This window comes from Dreissena polymorpha, chromosome 10 (assembly GCF_020536995.1).
Source record: "Dreissena polymorpha isolate Duluth1 chromosome 10, UMN_Dpol_1.0, whole genome shotgun sequence".
Lineage (NCBI taxonomy): Eukaryota > Metazoa > Mollusca > Bivalvia > Myida > Dreissenidae > Dreissena > Dreissena polymorpha.
Window position 1 is genome coordinate 29,565,960 of NC_068364.1, and position 24,386 is coordinate 29,590,345.

At 35.7% G+C, this 24,386-nt stretch overlaps 1 protein-coding gene across 3 annotated transcripts; it reads left to right on the top strand.

The window, feature by feature from the left end:
• Nucleotides 1-1,458: 1,458 nt before the first annotated feature.
• Nucleotides 1,459-24,294, top strand: LOC127848130 (syntaxin-17-like). Of its 3 annotated transcripts, none has more exons than XM_052380426.1 (8): nucleotides 1,459-1,625; nucleotides 10,891-11,053; nucleotides 11,677-11,884; nucleotides 13,392-13,564; nucleotides 14,394-14,444; nucleotides 15,565-15,651; nucleotides 18,860-18,989; nucleotides 21,312-24,294. In XM_052380426.1, exons 2-8 carry the CDS (start codon nucleotides 10,901-10,903, stop codon nucleotides 21,479-21,481), a joined length of 972 nt encoding a protein of 323 aa, XP_052236386.1. In that variant the 5' UTR covers nucleotides 1,459-1,625; nucleotides 10,891-10,900; the 3' UTR covers nucleotides 21,482-24,294. The 3 variants fall into 3 exon arrangements, with proteins under 3 accessions (XP_052236386.1, XP_052236388.1, XP_052236387.1); XM_052380428.1 differs by having other exon boundaries at nucleotides 1,460-1,647; XM_052380427.1 differs by having other exon boundaries at nucleotides 1,460-1,625; nucleotides 10,881-11,053.
• Nucleotides 24,295-24,386: the final 92 nt, after the last annotated feature.

Below are 24,386 nucleotides of genomic sequence, written 5' to 3' on the forward strand. Positions count from 1 at the left end.
CAGCCCTTTGTCAATGTCCAATTTTCTCCATAACCTTCTGTAGGCTATTATGTTACACGCGGTCGAAAGCTTTCTTTAAGGCGATAACATTGTGGAAGAGCTCACGTTCCTGATGCAGGTGTTTTCTCAATGATGATTCTGCCGGTCTGCGGATGAAGATTTGTTCCACTGTGCTCTTCCGCCCGCAATTCCTCGGCCTTACTTCTCAATCGATTGAGGATGGTACGTAGCATGACTTTATTCGGATGACTGATGATGCTGATGGTGCGATAATTCTCGCCTAGCTTGAAAATGCCACTTTTTGGGGATGACCAGAGACTGGATCAACTCCTTGGAAATTTCTTCTCTCACAGAACTTTTGTCATAGTTCCGTCATTGCTGCATTCGTTGTCCCCGTGCTTAATCAGGTTGAAAGAGACGTTGTCCTCTCCCTGAGATTTTCCTGACTCTAGAAAGCGCATTGCCTCCTTAACATCTACCTTAAGTATTGATGGACTTTTGTCACCCGCTTCTGGTTTAGTATCGTTCTGAACGAGACTTGGGTCTGGTTGAAGCAGATAGTTATATAGGTTGCTGCATTATTCGCTTATTCCACGACCAACTAAAATATGGATAAATGTAGTGACACTACATATCATCTCACACATCCAAGCCACCAGCCCCACACATGCCCGTGCGTACACATCAAATATGTGTATCAAATTTTTCTTCCATTAATAAAGCTTTTAGATGTTTTTAAATATATACAAAACATTAAGGAAACTCATACATTTTATCGTGTAAGTACCAGTTATCGAACAGCACCTATTATCGGACGTTTTGTTTTGATTCTGTATGCACATGCGCAAAAGTGCGCATTACGTCACATTGATAAACAAATGGTCGCACATAAAGTGACTGACCTACTTGCCTACTTAGCTTCAAACAAATGCGCTGAAAACAGGTTAAAGGAATGCATTTATTGTTATTTACACGGTTTTATGTGTTTTTTGCTATTACTTTTTGAATGCATTTATCAAAACGTGCATTTACACACCAAAAGCATATTTCCGTTTGCAATTTTGATTGCAGCCGACGCAGATTTTTTCGCCGAGTCCGGGTCACGTGATAGTCATGTGACTTTGTATATGCTAGAGTAGTATTTATGAAGTGTCGGGTAATAGGTCATGTTTACATCGGCCGCCATTTTGTTTTGTCTGCTAGAGGTGACAATAACCAGGGAATCATTGTTATGAATTCTTGAAGGATATTTGCTGGAAAACTTTACAGATAAGTTATTTAATGATTAAACTGTTAGTCATTTGTTAAAACAAAATGTTTTTGTCATTTTAAGTGTTTCAATGTTAACATAATTTAAGGTAATTTCTTAGGTGTTCGATAACTGGTTCGTCCACCATAAATGTGTTCGTGCAAATATTCAAGTGGTTTGTAACCTAATAGACCAAATCGACTCGAGTAATCGATTAAACGTTGTTCGCAAACAAACCGAAAGTAGAACAAGGAAAAAAGCAAAACTTCAGAATAACATATATTTGTATTTTAAACTATTGTCTATCGCTTCCTGAAACAACAAGAAATGTGAATAAAGAAGATGCAATTTTCATCAAATTGAAATTTGCGTTTTAGTAAGTTATAACGAGATATCAGGTATTTTAGTTTTAGTTTTTTTATTTGAAGAGTTTTTTTGCTTTTAGTCCTTAGATTTAAACGTGAGTAAGCGTATCTTGTTCTTTTTATGCTCCCCCCAAAAAAAATTTGGGAGCATACAGTCGCCACTTCGTCTGCCCGTCTGTGTGTCCGTTTGTGCACAATTTTTGTCCGGGCTATTTCTCAGCAACTAATAACCGTAGCTGAAATAATTCACGTTCAGAATAAATCTGAACGCTGAAACTCCGGTCTGCAAAAACCATAACGAAAAATAAATACAATACTATTATATCAATATGCTTAAAATTGCAAAATAACATTACCAACTCATAAAGTTTTAGTTAATTAGTCCATTTTTACCTCAAATAGCGTCGATTTGAAGTTAAAAGGCATAATTTGTTTCAGTTAAACTTCTGCTTAAATCGCAATACAATCACTGACCTCTCGCCATGTTATGAAATATTTAAATATCAACCAATCAGAAGAAGGCATTACGGTGTTATAGGCTGCGTTATCGATTAAAATCTACCTGCCGTATACAGCGGGCACAGCGATTGGAATTGAAAATGTGAGTAGTGTGTTGATTTAAATTGGTCAGGCGTGCAAAATTGAAAGAGTCATTACATAATTCTTACGGAACATTATTGAGAAATGAATTATCTACACAGGTATGTAAATATTATTGCAATCCGTTGATATTAACTGTCTGATATCGGGGCTTGAATGTTGCGCACCAAATTCCTTGCGCATCAATATAGACAAAGAAGGAAAACTCTCGCTATTAAAAAGATAAAGTGGACTATTGACACCAAGAGTCTGCCAAAGCAAAAATCATCAAAAGACTCTTAGGCGGCAATTTATATTGACTACTAATAACCGGAATGCAATGAAACTTTATGGGAAGCTTTACTACCAAGAGGAGATGTGCATATTATCAGCGGGTTCTGGTTGGATGATATTTCACAGAGTTATGGCCCTTTGAAATTTTCCATTAACTGAACATATAGTGCAATTCTTGTCCAGGCTATTTCTCAGCAACTAATGACCGGAATTCAATGAAACTTTATGGGAAGCTTCACTACCAAGAGGAGATGTGCATATTATCAGCGGGTTCTGGTCGGATGATTTTTCACAGAGTAATGGCCCTTTGAAATTTTATATAAAAAATTCTTGTCCCCGCAACTACTCTGCCCTCAAGACGTTTCCTTTTATCTGAATATATAGTGCAATATTGTGACAAAAAAAAACCTTTGGGGAGCATCACCCGTCTCCGACGTTTTCTTGTTTAACTATGCTTAGCTTTTACTTCAGTTACAGCTTTTAAGTTCTGTTTAAAAAGTAAATCTTTTATTTTTCCAGGCCATTTTGGGAAATGGAGTCTGGTTGTATTGATAATATTTTTAGTTGACAAAAAGGGCCAACAAGTATATTGACACATGAACATTTCTGTTTGACTTTATAAAACAATGTTTTTATTTATTTATCATTCATCTAACAGTCAGGGCTTGCACTAAGTGGCGTACGTATATTACGCCCAGGGCTTTTTATCGGCTTTTTGGGAAGATAGCCCATGGCTTTGAAATTGGGAATTTCATCGGCATTTTCAAGAAATTGGGAAAATAAATTGGGATTAAAACTACATGAATGAGCTCAGCATATTTAATCACAAACACCACAAACACCATCATTATCAACAGTTTTCCACATAATAAGCTCACACAAAGACTTCAGTCACATCAGGCACCATTTTATTAGGAGGCGCTTCATTTTCTTCTGGAGAACTACTGCTTTCAACATGTTAAATATAAGACAGCACTTTGATTTCAGAAATCAATGATGATGATGCAAAAGAGTCACTTGTTATTAAATTACTATCATTAACAATGGAAGGAGTTTTAAAGGGAAGACTTGTACTTCGTGACGATGTTTGTTTATTTAATGATGCTTGCTTAAAAAAATCAACAGTTTTTGTTTTGCCGCCAGGTTTTTTCTTAGGAATCTTTTTCACGTATTGATATTTAGAATTGCGCGACATCTTTGTTTTCCATTCAGCAGAATCACAAAGCGATAACAAAACCCTATGACATCCACTGTACTTCCTAAAAATTGGTCATACGCCGAAAATAGCAACCTGTGAAGTAAGCTGTCCATTAAAATAATGCTTCAATCAACACTGCTTTCTGCAGATTCAATGTTTTTTTCACACGTCTTTAACAGTCTTAACTCCGCCTCCTTTCCAATACGATTGGGGCAGGCTCACAGTAGACACTTGTGTATTCAAGAATTTTAGCAGACGACACCCTTAACACGTTCGCTGTTCACGATTAGGCGTACAGCGCTTAATTGGAGTAAGTGTTTGTTTATTTTGTCGCGATGTTTTGATAACACAAGCATGTGAATGTTGGCAAATAAGTTGAGACCCCGTCTTGGACCCTGTTTGGCCAAAAGTTGTAAATTGTTGCAACAGTAAGTAGGCCTGCACCATTGTTTCAATAAAGAACATTGCGATCAGTTTGTAACTTGTCAAAATATTTTAATTGGCAAACACAGATATGAATTTGACAAAAACATTGAACTTGTACCACTTATCATTCGTTTTCAGAATGTCGCAACGTACGCTTGAAGCAATTGAAGCACCGAAGTCGCATGTTTTTAAGACGACTTGGTTAAAGCAGTTTGACTGGTTGGAGTTTAACGAAAAGAACGAATGCATGTTTTGCAAAATCTGCCATGCAACAGGGTTGCAAAATTTATTTACCAAGGATGGAGCTGGAACATGTTATATAAAATCACACAGTAATGATGTTGATCTGTATATAAATGAAAAGATTACAATGTCATAAGCAACGCGTTAAAAAATGTTTGTTTCCACTGACATCGCAAAAAAAAAAAATCGGGTAGGTCGGTCCCCGTAAGTTTTTTTTTATTGAACTTTAATTTACCTTTACAAGATATTTTCCACTAAAAATGTTATTTCCATGACAAAAGTCTATGCCACATGATTTCTGTGTATTTCTAAGTTGGCACAATCATAATTTTGATAGAAGAATCCAGTTAAAAAATAATAATTATTGAACTTTAATTTACCTTTACAAGATATTTTCCACTAAAAATGTAATTTCCATGACAAAAGTCTATGCAACATGATTTCTGTGTATTTCTAAGTTGGCATAATCATAATTTTGATAGAAGAATCCAGTTTAACAAATTTTATCAAAAACTGAATTTCTCGCTGTAAACTTGACTTCAATTGGGCAAAAAAGTTGAGGGTTGGAACAAAAATGGATGGGAAGAGTTTGTGATCATTTACACAGTTGACATTCCTTTAACATCACCATTTTAGTTGTTTGGACTTTTAACATTTCTTATTGGGACTTCCATAAGTAAAGGGCAGGAAGTCAGGACATCCAAAATTTATTTCTTAGTGCAAGCCCTGAACAGCATCCACAAGGAAATGACTTAGTATATAATTCCAATCTGCACCATCAGTTCATGCTCACCAAGGATCAGTGTGCTTGTGTTTTTCTTAAGGCCACGACTTTTATATTTCTTGGTTTACAAAACCGCCGACCCTAATTTTTGGAAAATGGGAAAAAAAATAAAATCGGAAAATCGTCTTTTTTTTATATATTTTATTCCCGACCGCACTGAAAAACGAGCGAAACGAGAAAAAAAACGATCCGGTTTGAGTACGGTTGCGAATAAAATCAAGTAAGTACAATCAACGATTGGTTCACATATATTACAGAGATCGGGATATTTTTCAATGTGACACAGTATGTACCAGTCCTTTTATGGGCACTTCTCAAAATTTATTTAATTACAGACAATAGGAAAATCAGCGTCAGTAAAATGTCGACCGCATCAAAATTTATTTCCGAGTCTGTGACGCAACTATATTGTTTAACATGTTTATTATATTAAACATACCCGATATTATAGTAGATAAAAAGTATAACCTTGCAATTTGATAATTAGTATAAATAATCCAATAAAACACTGCCATTATTTACGATATATGTGTTTAGGAATTTTGTAAACACGTCCGCCATAGTTTATAGGAACTGTACAGAAAGTTTGGAAATCGGAACAAATCGGTATATATCGGAAAATCATTGATAAATGTATTTGTCGTTTTAATGCTTAGGGCCGAGTAATTTCGGCAAATCGGAACTCAACTTGCGTATTAAAAATACTAGCTCAATTAACCGTTAAACTCCGCCTCCGTTCTCTGCAAAAGATTCGAAGGCGGAGCTATGCACGTGCTATTATTAAATTGAAGGATTGCAATTGAGAAACAAACGCACGATTGGTTCGGCATGTTGATTGCTAGACAAAGGAAGCCAATTTTGTCGGCGCGAAATTTGTCGCTTTATTGCTTCAGACAGCAAGCGGCTTTCCTTTGATGACGTCAAACTGTCAATTCACACAGACTGCACATTTTCAGAAGACTTTAACTGGCTCCTTGTTTACAATTCCAGTAAAAACACTTGCTAACATTAAACTTTGGATTAAATTATCAAAATAAAGCAAAAGCCAAGTTGACAAATATGATTGTATTAATTCGCGTCAGTTTAAAAAAGACGTGTTGCGTTGTAAATCAACGAGTTTTCACGACAACAACAACTTTAACAAACATTACCGCGACGACGCGGGGATCGATCTACCTCGATTTTTTTTCATGGACGATGTCATAAGTCCAATAAGAGCAAACACAAACTTTGTGTATGAGTAGTTTATCTTTTACTAGTATAAGATTTATGCAACGGGCATCGCATTGCGTAATGGTGCGCATCGAATTACGGAAATGAAGCGCAGTTTTTCGTTTTAATGGGAGAAGAACGCATGTCATTTAATGGAGTGTTTAAATTGCCTGATGTTTCAAAAGGTGCTTTTAGGTGACTCATTTCATTTGAAGATATAGATGTGTTTCATTGCATAATTAGATTTTTCGTCTCTGTGTTAAGGTTATAAAAGATATGATGTCTTTGTTCTGATGTTATTAATATTAACTTATTTTTCCAATGATGTTTTTTTTTTTTTTTTTTTTTTCGACCGCCCGATGGACCATTTTCAAAATAATTTTTGTAAACCAATAAAAAAAAAAGTCGTGGCCTAACTAAATACTTAGTTTTGACAAAACACATGGAAATTGGTGTTGGTTTAATTGCTTAAAAATACTTAAAAATTGAGTTTAAGTGTTTTCAATGTTATACTTAGTTACATAAGTGCAAGTTATAGAGCAGGAGACCGTTTTCAATAAATATCGTAGTACACATTTACGATACGATACATTTTTCGAAAAAACATAATTGCTTAAGTCCATATCATATGATTATTAATGTTCAGTACTTAATTAATTACAGTGACATCTCAAGTGCCTTATATGTTTGACGAGCATGGCGAGCTAGTTCTTCTACATATTAAGATTACAAAATTCTCTCGTATCTTAAAATTGGACAATGGTGTACGGTCGTTTATGAAACGGCCCCCTGGAGAGGTAGATGAACTAATGTTCTGATTTATGACTGTATTTAAAAAAAATAAACCTTTAATTGGGAATTTTAGGTTGTCATATGGAAAAAATCATCACAATGTTGAAATCTGTCTACTTGGTGTATCTGTGCTCTTTTGTATTGTTTGTTTAATTTGCTAAGAATTTTAGTTCAAGGAATGCTCATTTCGATCTCTGAGATCCAGAACTTCTTTGAAGTTTCCAAAAGCAAAAATGGTCTGCTTCATACACTTCTGCTAAGTTTTTACTTTACCGGTAAATCTGAATAATCGGGCTAAATGTAAACAAAGCTTTGAAGAAATTTTAATGACTTCGTTCAAAAATTTAACAAAAAACAAATTTTCAATATTTAATTGTTTGCTCCCAAATACTTTGAAAATGATAGCTAAATGTTGTAAAGTTGTCAATTTTATTAGCTCGGCTGTTTTCGGAGAAATCCCGAGGTATTGTCATAGCCAGCTCGTCCTGTGGTCCGCCGTCTACTAAAAACTTGACATTGGCTCTAAAATCAAAGTGCTTCCACCTACAACTTTGAAACTTCATATGTAGAAGCACCTTGATGTCAAAGGTCAAGGTAACTGTGACCTCCAAAAAAAAAATATTCTGACAAGCTTTAATTATGCCCCCCTTCGAAGAAGAGGGGGTATATTGCTTTGCTCATGTCGGTCGGTCGGTCCGTCCGTCCACCAGGTGGTTGTCATACGATAACTCAAGAACGCTTGGGCCTAGGATCATGAAACTTCATAGGTACATTGATCATGACTCACAGATGACCCCTATTGATTTTGAGGTCACTAGGTCAAAGGTCAAGGTCACGGTGACTCGAAATAGTAAAATGGTATTTGAATGATAACTCAAGAAAGCACACGCGGCCAACAGGGCACACTCTGAACAATATTACTGAAGCAACTGGTCTGTAATCCTAAATCTATAATTATCAGTCCAATGAAACATCATCCTTTTAGTAAAATACAGTGGATCAGTAAAAATATTATCAGAATATGAGTTTTTTTGTATATTTTGTATATTAAATATTGTGTAAATGTTTAATTTTGTTGATTAATATAAATATAAGCAGGTCAGGGGAGGTAATACACTATTATATATTTCTTATATACAGGGGAAACAAATGCAATAAGTTTAAATTTATTGTTACTGCATTTGCCTCCCTTGTAATATATTTAAATTTTACCAAATGTAAGGCTAACTGCATTTTTGAAATGCATACTACTACTACTTCTACTGCTGCTGCTGCTGCTGCTGCTACCACTACTACTACTACTACTACTACTACTACTACTACTACTACTACTACTACTACTACTACTACTACTACTACTTCTACTACTACTACTACTACTACTACTACTACTACAACAACTACTACTACTACTACTACTCTACTACTACTACTACTACTACTACTGCTACTACTACTACTACTACTACTACTACTACTACTACTACTTCTACTACTACTACTACTACTACTTCTACTACTACTACTTCTACTACTACTACTACTACTACCAGGGATCATATTTTCCCGCAACATCAATCGGTCCGGATATAAATGGGGAAAAGTATCCGAAAATGTGTATCCGAAATCATGACAAATTACGTTAAAATATATACCATTGATTTTGCCACTCATGAAGGTGGTGTAATACATGTACAAGTAAAATTCCCTTAGGCATTTTTTTTTAAATGGAACGAGTTTTCTCAACTGGTTTTATCATTTGGTATTTCATTAAACCAAATAATTAAGAAATAATTTGTTGTCAAATAACCCACGTCCGATAGTTTTGATGCTTAGGGATTTAATCACGAGAGCGAAGCATTTGAAACCACGCATCTAATTTTCCAGCCGTGAGTTATTCAACAACAAAGTATAAAGTACACAAATTATTTCGATTCTTACACGGTTTTACTAAAGATTTATTCAATGTATATTATTTTTCTTGTGTACTATTTTATTTGTAGTTCCGCCCATAAAATTAACTTTCGGCTGTTCTGTCGATCAGATCCGCGACTTTCATTCATAATTATAATACCGGATTATTACGCTGGTGGAAAATGTATCGGTATATTTTGTTTAGTTACTGCGCGTGCATTCAGACGCGTCTTTTCGGATGCGTCTTTAATCCGCTATCACAAGTTTTTTATTCTTGGTCTGACGTGCAATAAACCGGTCCTGACCGGTTTAGAGACTGCAGCGAATGGTTTACCACACCTAATCAAGATAAGAATGTCATTAGGGTGTGTAAACATGTACACTGTGTAATCAATTTCATGACATGGGAATTTTAATAGCAATCAGAATCGGACCGACTGTTTGGGATTTTCAATCGGTCTTTCATGACCCCAATCGGTCTAGGACCGACAAAACCGAAAAAAATATGATCCCTGACTACTACTACTACTACTACTACTACCACTACTACTACTTCTACTACTACTACTACTACTACTACTACTACTACGACTACGACGACGACTACGACGACAACGACTACTACGACGACTACGACGACTACGACTACGACTACTACAACTACGACGACTACTACGACTACTTCTACGGCGACTTCTACTACTACTACTACTACTACTACTACTACTACTACTTCTACTACTACTACTTCTACTACGACAACTACTACTACTACTACTACTACTACTACTACTACTACTACTACTACTACTACTACTACTACTACTACTATTATTTCTTCTGCTACTACTACCACCACCACCACCACCACCACCACCACCACCACCACCACTGGTACTACTACTACTACTACTACTACTACTACTACTACTACTCTACTACTACTACTACTACTACTACTACTACTACTACTACTACTACTACTATCTACTACTACTACTACTACTACTAACTACTACTGCTCTTACTACTCTAAGACTACAACAACTACTACTATACTACTACTCTACTACTATAACTGACTTACCTACTGCTACTACTACTACTACTACTACTACTACTACTACGTACTACTTCTACTACTACTACTACTACTACTTCTACGACTACTACTTAGACTACTACGACTACTACTACTACTACTACTACTTACTACTACTACTACTACTACGATTATGTCTTGCTAGCTACTAGCCACCACCACCATCACCACCACCACCACCACCGTTCACAGTGACAAAAAACGTATTCACACAATGGCTGCTACTACAACTTATAGCCCCATATAGGGGGGGGCGTGTGCATGTTTTACAAACAGCCCTTGTTTTATTCAAAACTGCACCTGCAGCAGAGCGTTTGCACCCGTTATGCGGTGCTCTTGTATTTACTGTGGTTCAAGTCGTAAAGCTGCAAAGAGAAACTAACTAAATGTTGCATTTTATTTATGTTTTAAATTTTATAGTTTCCTTCAATTTGGAATTGTTTTGAAAGCAGTTGGGAAATTTGTAGTTTTTCCATAATTGGGAACGTGCCATTTTCCAGTTCTTTATAAAGATGGACAAACATCGCTGGGTATATGCTCGGTTTTTGTCTAAGTAATTAGTGAGTATTCTGATAACATCTGTTTAATGTATGTGCAGCCTGTAATTCTTTTGCCATTAATTAATATCAATAAAATGCACCTACCAACATGAGGTTGGTGTATATAGACCTCGCTGGAAAAATTAAGCAAATTAATTTTTTATAAAATCAACATAATTTAAGCATGTTTCAGAATATTACCAATGGCATCTCCAGAGAAGCATGGAGACCCAGATGAGGCCTCCAACTACACAAAGTATCCGCTGCGTCGCATGGAAATCTCCATCAGGAAGTTTATACAGGTCATTGACATTGACCTGCAGCGATTACACAGGCACAAAGTAAATGTGGAGAAGGTGAGGTTGCTATGGAGACCAACATTATTAATAAGTTAACACTTGAAGACATGATTTTAAAAAAGTAAGAAGGATGTGTTCTAAATTTAAAAAAAACGTTCAGTCATACAATTTTAATCCCCAGAAACACCTGAGTCACCATACTGAACAGGTGTGGTTTCCTCTCCCCTCCACCCCAATACAAGACCAAGCATTAGTCAATCTTTCATTATCTAAATAGCTTCAATTGCAGCTTTATTTCAAAATTGTCCCCAATTTTCTAAAATCTGTCAGGTATGGTGACCACCAACCAGACTTGCAAGCAAATCAGGTAGGAATGCTGGCAAACTCTCTGGGTTATGCAACCCGCGACGCGGGGGTACCTCATAAACTTTTAAATACACACATCAGTCATTCATTTTTGTCATGGTCTGACGACTTTGAATATTTTATATATGATCAAACAATCTTCCATGTTAGGTCTGTATTGTTTAATATCAAGTAATTCTTATAAAGAACATGTTTAATGATGTACAATGTAATGGACCCAGTTCTGAATAAGTTAATTGCTTATCTTATCTTATTCTCTAAAACTCCCAAGGGTATGGGGTTTAATATTTTGATGCTGATTCTCTTGTCTGCAGTTCAGCCGGTTACAAGACTGGTCCAGTCTCAACAATGAGCAGATTAACGCCTCCCGTACGATCCAGCAAATCAAGGCCAACGTGCTGGAGATCGAGAAGTGTCGGCTTCAGGTAAAAGACGAGGACCTTGAAGCGTTCGACGAAAGAATCCTGCCCATGAAAAAGTCTGCGTTAGGATCAGTTCAAGATTTTTTCAGCATTGCAACTGGTAAGGAAATATTTATTTGAGTTATTTGAGATGGTCACCAAAAGCATATTATTCTTTTTTGCTTAAATTTGGGGCTGAAATTTGTCCCCATTTCGAACTGCAAAAAATGTATATTTTATTCCAAATGAATGCATAATATACCCAATTAACGTTTCCAAAAAACACATGTTTTGTTTAAAAGGATTGCAACATTTAGTTCATTTTTCCTATTCAGTTCCATAAGATGAACCATAGTAATTATTTAACCCATTTATGTCTAGTGGACTCTCCCATCCTTCTTAATTGGATCAATGTATTTCCAAAATTAGGGATGTCTAGTATATTTATTTCTATATTTAGAATATTACTTTCTGAAATTCCTTTAAGCAAACAGCTGTTTGCAATGTCCTTTTTTCAGGACGCTAGGCATGAATGGGTTAATTGAAACACTTTGAGAGTATTTGTTAGCAGAAACACACAACACGAACTTTCTAGTTTTAGTAAAAACACAAGATTTTTCAGATTCAAAGGGCCTGGCCCCATTTCTAAAATGGTGGAAAAAAAGCACTGATATGAGTAGCTTTGATTGACAATTTAATTTGCTATTTAGAACGCAACGACTTGATTGTTATGCTTACCTGTCCAGCAAAAACATTTGTTAAATGTCAATAGTTTTACATTCTTTATCCTCCATCAGTCATTAAACTAAGCAGTTCACCAAGAAGGCCCAAAATTTAATGTTATTTGTTGATACCTGGTGAATGTTACAAGCCTGTCTAATACCATAGCGTATCGTAAACTACAACAGATTCATTTATTTTTTGTTCATATGAAATTTCGTGGATTCATGAAATCTTGCATTGTCGTTTGATCTTTAATCTTAAATAATAGATTTTTTATAATGTCTGATTTTCGACTTGAACGTTTGTTTGGCATATGATTTCATGGTTAAGAGAACCCATGCAAATCCGTGAAAAATTAGTGCCCAACTAATAATATTGGTTTTACAGTTTAATGTATCCATGGATATCCTAACTTACCCTGAAGACCTGAATCTGAAGTTTCTCGTTTTATCTCTCTTGTTTTTGTGTGTGTTACAATGATACATAGTATCTTTATGCAACATTTCATTCAAATAAGTCCTACATTACTGGGTTGCTGCAAACATTATTTATTAAATCTTGTTGATTAGTTTGGTTGAATGGTACACTGTGGTTTTGAAGTTAGAATTGTTTTAATAATTATTCTACCAGCCATAGGGAAAGAGTGGCACTTGCTGCTTCATGTGCTTTATAATTTTCAAAATTTTAATTTTTATAAATGTTTCAGAAAATCAAGTTTAACTGCTCTTAACTGCAGATTACTTGCACCATAACATGCATAAATACATAATTTATTTATATTAAGGTTGATATCTTTATCAACATAAGTTATTCACAATTTTTAATTCCTTAATAATGTATACAATCTGTTGATTTGTTCCCCTATATTTGAATTCTAATCTTGAAATTGAATGGCACACATTCAGAGTCCTCAAGAAGCGCAGAGAATACTCCAGATGATGTGACAACCATGTTGTTTCCTGGACCTGGTTTGACCTTGATAGGTCAAGGTCAGTCTCATGACGACCTTCTACAGACCCAGGTTGCCGAGCGACCAGAGCACTCAGAAGTTGCGCAATCTTGGGAGATCTTACAAGATGTAATTTATTTAGAAATATTATTTTTACTCAGTTTTATTGATTCGAAATAGTAATTAAAGGCAGTTATAATCTTTCTTATTTGCTTGATTGCTCAAGGTTTCATAAAGAAACAGTTGTGGGCAAAAACAATATCCTGTAGCCAAATTAGCTGATTTGTTGCCATGGAGTAATTTGGATGAAAGCAGAAAAAGCCCAAATGGTTATCAATTAGTTTATAACTTTCTAATTTCTAAACTGTTTCCCAATGATTCATGTTTTTAAATTATCATTTTATTCCAATAATAAAATAAAATATTGTTTCTGGTGACTATCAAAGAAAGTCATACTTCTTTAAATTATGGTTACAGAAGAAAAGGCCACTTTCATCAATGTGTGCAAAAAACGTGTACTGTACTTTACCATGTATAAGGCACAGTTAATACCCAACACATTTTGATTTTAAAATTTGTTGCACATTATGAATGGTAGCATTATTAAATGATAAAGTACACTAGCTGTTCAAAGAAGGCTACTGTCACATACAGTGAATAATATAAAATAAGAAAAATATTAATGATATGAGCCTTGTTCTGAGAAAACTGGGCATAATGCATGTGATAGTGTTGTCCCAGATTAGCCTGTGCAGTCTGCACAGGCTAATCAGGGACGACACTTTCCGCTTTAATGGCGTTTTTCGTTTAAATGAAGTCTCTTCTTAGCAAAAATCCAATTTAGGCGAAAAGTGTCGTCCGCACATGATAATCTGGGGCGACACTTTGCGCACATGCATTAAGCCCAGTTTTCTCAGAACTCATATGTTTATCTGAAATATCTCAATGCTGTCGGCAGAACCTGCAGGAGTTGAACACAATGATCCACCAGTTTGCAGCAGCAGTTCAGGTTAGTTTCCATACTTTGTTCCATTAAAGTATTTCGTCTGATTGATTGAAAACATAAACGTCACATGACATTTTGTAATTACCTCAATTAATAATTTTTGTCGTTATTCTCCAAATTGTTTACTTTTTTTCTATTTGTTTAATTGTCTATACTGTCACATATCTAGGCTATTTAATAATAATAATCTCATTTTCCAATTAGCTTCTTCTGGAGCATTGAACATCTCTTTTCAGCTAGTTTGTAACTCATTTATGTCAATTGAAAACTATTGCCTTTCACAGTCATTTCCTACTGATCCCATTCCTTTCACAACCATTTACTACTAATTCCTCTCACAGCTATGATTATATTCCCCAAATATCTTCTTCTAACATCACATTTGTTTCGACCTTCAATCCCAATTATCTAAATTCCCATTGACCATTATTTATTCTTTTTTTAAACACATTTTATATACTATTTTTGTCACTTTCGTATTGCTATGCATGTGCATATTGCTTATATATTGTCAGTTTTGTATTTATAACGATGAACTAGACTTGTTCAAAGTAAACAAATAAACTTTTTGTTCTGTTCTGTTCTATTATTACCAATTTTTTATTTCCCAATTTTCCTAACTTTACCATTTTCCAACCATCTCATTTCCCAGCCATCTTGTTTTCCATCAATTATCTTATTTCTTTAATATATAATTTTTCTTTAAATCCTTGTCCCAACAATCTCATTTGCCATCTTCTTTCCCTACTATATCATGCCCCAAACTATCTAATTTTCCTGTTTATTTGATTTCCCAACTATCTCAATTCAAAACTCATTCACCTACTAACTAATTACATGATTATTTTATTTCCAGCTTTCTTATTTCTCAACTTTCTTATTTCCCAACTTTCAAATTTCCTGATTATTTCATTTCCCATTATTCTCATTTCCTTAATATTTCATTTTCCAACAATACGATTACCTGATTATTTTATTTACCAATTTTCTCATTTTCATATTTTATTGCCCAATTTTCTCATTTCCAAATTGTTTCATTTCCCAAAGTTCTAATTTCCAAATTATTTCATATCCCAATTTTCTAATTTCCACATGATTTCATTTCCTAATCTCTCACGTCCAGGATCAGCAGGAAGGAATCGACCGTATCGAAAACAACATGGAAAAGGCACAGATAGATGTTCAGGAGGGAGTCAAACAGTTAGGCAAGGTAACAATATAAAGAAGTGAAACTCCAGCTGCTGGAGCAGTATTGAATTTTCATTAAAAACAATTAGTTGGTCCTTTATTTAAGGCAAGTGACCGATTGCAACCTTATCTATTTCAATAGATGTCCAGGAGGGAGTCAAACAGTTAGGCAAGGTAACAAACCTTATCTATTTCGATAGATGTCCATGAGGGAATCAAACAGATAGGGAAGGTAACAAACCTCATCTATTTATAGATATCCAGGAGGGAGTTATACAGTTAGGCAAGGTAACAAACATTATCTATTTCGATAGATGTCTAGAAGGGAGTCAAGCAGTAAGGCAAGGTAAAAAAACCTTATCTATTTCGATAGATGTCCAGAAGGGAGTCAAACAGTTAGGCAAGGTAACAAACCTGATCTATTTCTATAGATGTCCAGAAGGGAGTTAAACAGTTAGGCAAGGTAACAAACCTTATCTATTTCAATAGATGTCCAGGAGGGAGTCAAACAGTTAGGCAAGGTAACAAACCTTATCTATTTCGATAGATGTCCAGGAGGGAGTCAAACAATAAGGCAAGGTAACAAACCTTATCTATTTTGAAAGATGTCCAGGAGGGAGTCAAACAGTTAGGCAAGGTAACAGACTTTATCTATTTCGATAGATGTCCAGGAGGGAGTCAAACAGTTAGGCAAGGTAACAAACCTTACCTATTTCGATAGATGACCAGGAGGGAGTTAAACAGTTAGGCAAGGTAACAGACCTTATCTATTTCGATAGATGTCCAGGAGGGAGTTAAACAGTTAGGCAATGTAACTAACCTTATATATTTTGATAGATGTCCAGGAGGGAGTCAAACAGTTAGGCAAGGTAACACACCTTATCTATTTATAGATGTCCAGGAGGGAGTCAAACAGTTAGGCAAGGTAACAAACCATATCTATTTATAGATGTCCAGGAGGGAGTTTAACAGTAAGGCAAGGTTACAAACCTTATCTATTTCGATAGATGTCCAGGAGGGAGTCCAACAGTTACAAACCTTATCTATTTCGATAGATGTCCAGGAGGGAGTCATACAGTTAGGCAAGGTAACAAACACTATCTATTTCAATAGATGTCCAGGAGGGAGTCCAACAGTTAGGCAATGTAAAAACATGATCTATTTCAATAGATGTCCAGGAGGGAGTCAAACAGTTAGGCAAGGTAACAAACACTATCTATTTCGATAGATGTCCAGGAGGGAGTTAAACAGTTAGGCAAGGTAACAAACCTTATCTATTTCGATAGATGTCCAGGAGGGAGTTAAACAGTTAGGCAAAGTAACAAACCTTATATATTTCGCTAGATGTCCAGGAGGGAGTCAAACAGTTAGGCAAGGTAACACACCTTATCTATTTATAGATGTCCAGGAGGGAGTCAAACAGTTAGGCAAGGTAACACACCTTATCTATTTACAGATGTCCAGGAGTGAGTCAAACAGTTAGGCAAGGTAACAAACCATATCTAATTATATATGTCCAGGATGGGAGTTAAACAGCTAGGCAAGGTTACAAACCTTATCTATTTATAGATGTCCAGGAGGGAGTCAAACAGTTAGGCAAGGTAACAAACCTTATCTTTTTATAGATGTCCAGGAGGGATTCAAACAGTTAGACAAGGTAAAAAACCTTATCTTTTTAAAGATGTCCAGGAGGGCGTTAAACAGTTAGGCAAGGTAACAAACCTTATCTATTTAGATACATGTCCAGGAGGGAGTAAAACAGTTAGGCAAGGTAACAAACCTTATCTATTTATAGATGTCCAGGAGGGAGTAAACAGTTAGGCAAGGTAACAAACCTTATCTATTTATAGATGTCCAGGAGGGAGTCAATCAGTTAGGCAAGGTAACAAACCTTATATATTTCGCTAGATGTCCAGGAGGGAGTCAAACAGTTAGGCAAGGTAATAAACCTTATCTATTTATAGATGTCCAGGAGGGAGTCAAACAGTTAGGCTAGGTAATAAACCTTATCTATTTATTGATGTCCAGAAGGGAGTCAAACAGTTAGGCAAGGTAACAAACCTTATCTATTTATAGATGTCCAGGAGGGAGTCAAACAGTTAGGCAAGGTAACAAACCATATATATTTCGCTAGATGTCCAGGAGGGAGTCAAACAGTTAGGCAAGGTAACTAACCTTATATATTTCGCTAGATGTCCAGGAGGGAGTCAAACAGTTAGGCAAGGTAACAAACTTCATCTTTTTCGTTTGAAGTCATATTCATTATATGGCTTAAGGCACAAATGATAATACTATCAAGAAGAAGTGTCTTATGCAAAACCATGTTGCTCACTTTGAGGTCAAGGTCACAGCAGACACTTCGAGTTTTCTTTATATTCCTCATATGTATGTAATGAAAGTACGAGTTGTCTGGCCCATAACTTTGATGTACATTATGTAATTTTAAAATAAATTGGAAAAACTGTCATCATAACAAGACGACTTTTAATATGCAAAAATCATGTCGGTGGATTGAAGGTCGAGGTCACATTAGACACTTGAAGTTTGTCCATAGTTCTTATGTGGTAACATTGATAGTACATATTTATGTGACTTTTGCCCATAGTTCTTATATGGTTACATTGATAGTACATGTTTTTGTGACTGTCAGGTTTATTTCTTTATAGTTATCTGGCTACATTTGTTAGCCTTTCAAGACATCATGTTGTATGCACCAACTATGATGTTTGCTGAAATGTCAATGTCACAATTGTGAAATAGGCTTTATGTGCAGAAACAGTTAAAAAGATCTGGTATGTGTATGTTATGTTCGCTGTTCCTATAATGTCTGTGACACAACACTTCATCTGTGCCATGTAACACATAGCACTGGCATCCATGTCCTTTGAACACATTTTTGTTCTTTTTAATTTACCTCATACGTTTTCTTGACCTAGAAAAAAAATCACATTTCATTATGTAGCAGTTGCATTTAGTTTTACCTCTTGCAATATTTCCTTTATCAGGAATATTCTAGCTCAAAACTTACTAAATTTTCTCATCATTAAAGAAAAAACATCAGAGTCGAATTCCCCAATAAATGACACAAAAAGAACACCATATAATTTATATTGGAATTTCAGCATTATTGTTAAATTGTTGATTCCCATGCCTTAGAACTAAAATAATTGTTAACTAAAAAAAAATAACATGAACGTTAATTCTTAAAACATACTCTTGCATGTTTTCAGGCATCAAAGTATAAAGCGGCCATGATTCCAATCATTGGGGCAGCTATAGGAACAGCTGTGGCAGGGCCACTTGGATTGCTGGTTGGCCTTAAAATAGGAGGCCTAGCAACTGTTGCTGGGGGAACTATGGGTAAGGCAAAATAGGAGGCATAGCAACTGTTGCTGGGGGAGCTATGGGTAAGGTTAAATAGTAGGCATAGCAACTGTTGCAGGGGGAGCTATGGGAAAGGCAAAATAGGAGGCATAGTAACTGTTGCAGGGAACGCTATGGGTAAGGCAAAATAGGAGGCATAGCAACTGTTGCTGGGGGAGCTATGGGTTAGGCAAATATGAGGCATTGCAACTGTTGCTGGAATAGCTATTGTGAGGCAAAATAGGAGAAAAAGAAAATGTTGCTGGGGGAGCTATTGGTAAGGCAAAATATGAGGCATAGCAACTGTTGCAGGGGGGAGCTATGGGTAAGGTTAAATAGTAGGCATAGCCACTGTTGCAGGGGGAGCTATTGGAAAGGCAAAATAGGAGGCATAGTGACTGTTGCAGGGAACGCTATGTGTAAGGCAAAATAGGAGGCATAGCAACTGTTGCTGGGGGAGCTATGGGTTAGGCAAATATGAGGCATTGCAACTGTTGCTGGGATAGCTATGGTGAGGCTAAATAGGAGAAATAGAAAATGTTGCTGGGGGAGCTATTGGTAAGGCAAAATATGAGGCATAGCAACTGTTGCTGGGGGAGCTATGGGTAAGGCGATATAGGAGACATAGCAACTGTTGCTGGGGGAGCTATAGGTAAGGCAAAATAGGAGGCATAGCAACTGTTGCTTGGGAAGCTATGGGTAAGGCAAAATATTAGGCATAGCAACTGTTGCTGGGGGAACTATGGGCATGGCAAAATAGGAGGCATAGTAACTGTTGCTGGGGGAGCTATGGGTAAGGCAAAATAGGAGGCATAGCAACTGTTGCTGGGGAGCTATCAAGGCAAAATAGGAGGCATAGCAACTGTTGCTGGGGGAGCTATGGGTAAGGCAAAAAAGGAGGTATAGCAAATGTTACAGTAGCTTTGGGTAAGGCAAAATAGGAGGCATAGTAACTGTTGCTGGGGGAGCTATGGTAAGGCAAAATAGGAGGCATAGCAACTGTTTCTGGAGGAGCTATGGGTAAGGCAAAACAGGAGGCATAGCAACTGTTGCTGGAGGAGCTATGGTAAGGCAAAATAGGAGGCATAGCAACTGTTGCTGGGGGAGCTATGGGTAAGGCAAAAAAGGAGGCATAGCAACTGTTGCTGGGGGAGCTAAGGGTAAGGCAAAATATGAGGCATATCAACTGTTCCCGGGGGTGGGGGCGTTGGAGAAATGCGAAATAGGTGGCATATTAACTGCTGTGGAGTTGTGGAGGGGGGGGGATCTCTGAAAGGCAAAGTATTAAGGTTGGGGAGATATTTTTGTAATGACATTCAGTTTACTTCTCCAACCATATTGATTTTTGATTTTATGGAAATAGAGGAACAAACAATGTGTTAAAGATTCAGAGTTAAACTGTTGTATATTCTTAAAATTTGTATGTCAGATACAATTGTTCAACAAGATTAAATATCATTTCGAGGGGTAAACAGTAATCTCATGTATATGCTCAAAATTTATTCATCAGATAAAATAGATTTACACTGCATGATCAATTCTGAATTTCATATAAAATACATGGCATGCTGAATGCATCCGCTTGTGAGAAATCTTGAATTTAAGGTTACAGAATATTTGATGATCTTGTAAGTACTGTAAAAATGTTATATATGGAACATTAATTTTGGTTGATTTTATGGATTAACTGATCCACGAATTTTACTCAAACACATTGGAAAATTACCAACGCAATTTTTTTAGTTTTTCTGATTCAGAAATCCACGAATGTACGTGTCCAGGAAAAGGTTCTTAAAAGAAATAACTGTCGTGACGACAATTATAAATGATGTTAAAGTTTTTGCTTTAATTTGGACCAGAGAAGTACTTGTAACAAAACACACGATATATTGAATAAAATGTTTGTCTAAGAGAGCTTAATTCTGTTGGTACGTTGAGAAATGGACATGTTCATAACTAACCTAATATGGAAGAATTGTTCTTCATTGTAGAGTTCACTGGAGAGATATTTATTTAAAATTTGACCATTTCAAAGAAAACATGCATCATTGTTTTTGGAGTACTCACAAAATGAGCCACTGTCTGGGTAAACTGGGCAGTCCTCACAAGCTATGTAGGGATGACATTTTCCGCTTTTATGGAATTTTTCGTCTAAAGGAAATCTCTTTTAAAAGGAGAAAGTGTTTTCCCTGATTAGCCCTTGCGGACCGCACTAGCTTATCTGGAAGGACACTTTACTCTTATACATAAAGCCCAGTTTTCCCAAAGTGAGGTTCACTTGTTTTTCGTTCAGTTAAGCACATTTTAATTTGTTTTTAGGCTATATAGGTGGACGCTTCGTGAAAAAACGTAGGCAGGAAGTAACCGACATAGAACTTTCACAGTTAAGTCGCGCATCGTCAATGCCAGATGTGAAAACGATTGAAAAGCAAGAGACAAAATGGTCGCTATGGGGACGCCAACGTACTACCACGGAATCTGACACCTAGCGGCACAAAGAATATTATGGCATACTTTATTTAATAGAAACATTTGATGTCTTAAATTTAAATGAAAAATTGCATACAGTAAAATCATTATGATTCGTGGACCATTAATTATCGTTGATTTGGTGCTTTTACCGACCCAGGAATTTAACAAGACAAGACAAGAAAAATAATAATTCAGACTTGCACAGTGCACATCGTCTTAGCACTAGGTATGTCACAGAGATAAACATTGTTATAATATAAACATAAGCACCATCGTATACGGTTACGAAAAATTTTAGGTAAAATACTTGTTAAATATGGAGGATAACAATTTTAAGTGAAGTCACAACGTTAGAAATATTATTTCTTAAAATCAGAGCTTCTTTTACAAAACTGGCTAATTTAATAAGTTGAAATTTAATCATTGTATTCAGCAATTGGTGGAATTTATCAACAAAAGGCTTAATATTATAACATTGCTTTAGGCAGCAGGTTCTTCTTATATCAACGTATAAAGTACATTTACAAACAAAATGAAACTAATCTTCAAACTCTAATTCATTACAACAAAGGCAATAACGTTCGTTTGGTGGTATATTTTGACACAAACACATGGGAAAGTGACCAAAGCAAATTTCTTATGTTTTCTCCAAAATTAGAAATTTACAATTTACCTGTCCACGAAAGTCATATTTGGAAAAACCAGGAAATTTCATGCTCAAGAATATTAATGATTTTACTGTAAGTGAAAACTGACATTAATCAAACCTCATAAAGGATTTGATAACTTATTATGCATATGTTTGGTAATTTTTAGCTCGGCTGTTTTCGGAGAAAACCCAAGGTATTGTCATTGCCAGCTCGTCGTCCGCCGTTCGGTGTTTGCCGACTGCCATGCTAAAAACCTTACCATTTGCTCCATAAACAAAGTGCTTCCACCTACAACTTTTAAACTTCATATGTAGATGCACCTTGATGAGTTCTACACGCCACACCCATTTTTGGGTAACATACAAAAGGTCAAGGTCACTGTGACCTCTAAAACGAAATATGACAAGCTTTCATTTATTCAAAACCGCACCTGCAGCGGAGCGTTGGCACCCGCTGTGCGGTGCTCTTGTATGAATGTTTAATGTTGATTAGTATTTAACTCAACATAATGTAAGTACTGTTTACGTTCAAGCGTTTCTATTTCTTAAATTTATAGATCTGACCAAAAAGTTTGAAATCGTCAGTTTGTTGATATGTGGACAATACCCTTAGATTGTTGATTGGATATAATATATGATTTTTGTATTTGAAGATTGTTTTTGTTATGTAATGTTAAAGTAGAATTAAATAAGAAGTAACAGGTGCATTCTTCATTCCTTGTTTTGAGAAAGTTTGTTTATATTTATTTATATATTTTTAAAACTATTAGATTGTCATGTTTCTTTAGTATAATTCAAAACAAAGCACAATAAGCTTTTGCCATTTTTTTCTTCGTCGAGCATTGTTTGTTCAATTGGGATAAACAAATAATGTCACTATAACAAATTAATTAAAAAAGCTCGTGATCACTCTAAAGGCCACATTTATAGCTCAATCCTTATGTCAGAACTTTTGTTGTAATAATATCCCGTCATTTGTTAAAACTGGGTCATGGGGGATAAAAACCAAGGTTACAAGGTCCAATGCAAATAGTGTGTGAACACTCTTAAAGCCAAATGTATAACCCAATTTACATAAAAAATAGTTCAGAGAATCTTTCCAAATAACATTTTACCTGATTTCACATGGGGTCACGAATAAGGTCACAGGGTAAACTTAATTAAAAGGCGTTTGAACAATCTAAAGGTCACGTTTGTAGCATATTCTGTATTAAACTAGTTAGAATGTTTGGCCAATAATATTTAGACCGATTTAAGCAAACTGTATCAGTAGAAGTCAAAACTAGTTCAAAAGGTCAAATAAAATAAAAAGCAAAATAAAAACCTAGTTAACACTTAAGGTAACATGTATTGCCCAATCTCAACAAAACTTCTTCAGACAGTTTGTCCACGTGATATCTCTGCTGAGTACAAAATGGGTCAGTGGGTAACAAACGAGGTCACTTGGTGAAATTTAAGAACAGTCTTGAGAACACTCAAGAGGTCGCAAATATAGCTCAATCTTCACGAAACTTGGTCAAAACATTTTTCCTAATCATAATTCGTTCGAGTTCAAAACTGGGTCACCTAGGTTACTAGGTTAAATTACAGTTAACGCTTAAGAACGCTCTAGATGCCACAAGTAGTGCCCACTCTTCATTAAACTTGGTCAGACCATGTATTCCAAATTCCTAAGCCAAGTTCGAAACTTGGTACCATGGGATCAAAAATTAAGTCAAATTAAAGAAACTTGCTTAGAATATTTGTTCTTATCATAGGTAGGTCAAGTTCTAAAATTGTTATTAAAGCATCACAAACGGTGTTTTGGGTCTCATGTGAGAAACTTGAAATATATGAAATCTTAAAGCCATATTAATCAACAAAACAGCGCTTTTAATGACATTCAGTGCTGTACTTGTGATGTACTGTATACTTATGTCATGAGACATGCTTTCTTTAAGCATGCCTACTTGTGTAGTTGCGAACATAGTGGTTGTAATATAAGGTCAGTTGTGAACAGTTTGGGTCAGTATGTACCCTAGCCATGGTAAAGCAGTAAACTTGTTTTTGGAAATGCAGCAAACTCGTTTAAGGAAAGGCATTAAAATAAGAATATGTAGTTGTTTTACTCTCTATGTCTTTATTAATTATGTTCAATTTATGTGCATTATATCGTGATGAAACAAATAAAATTTGTTTAACCTATATGTACAATATTATCAATTTTATCCTCGCTATTGAAGAAGCTGTTGTATGAAGCAGTCATTCCAAGAACCGAGATTTTTGTAATAATG

Excerpts from the sequence above, each read along its gene's own strand:
- LOC127848130 (XM_052380426.1), top strand. The coding sequence starts at position 10,901 with ATGGCATCTCCAGAGAAGCATGGAGACCCAGATGAGGCCTCCAACTAC. Across the intron at positions 11,054-11,676 it reads ACAAAGTAAATGTGGAGAAG|TTCAGCCGGTTACAAGACTG; the intron begins GTGAGGTTGCTA and ends TCTTGTCTGCAG. Across the intron at positions 15,652-18,859 it reads GAGTCAAACAGTTAGGCAAG|GCATCAAAGTATAAAGCGGC; the intron begins GTAACAATATAA and ends GCATGTTTTCAG.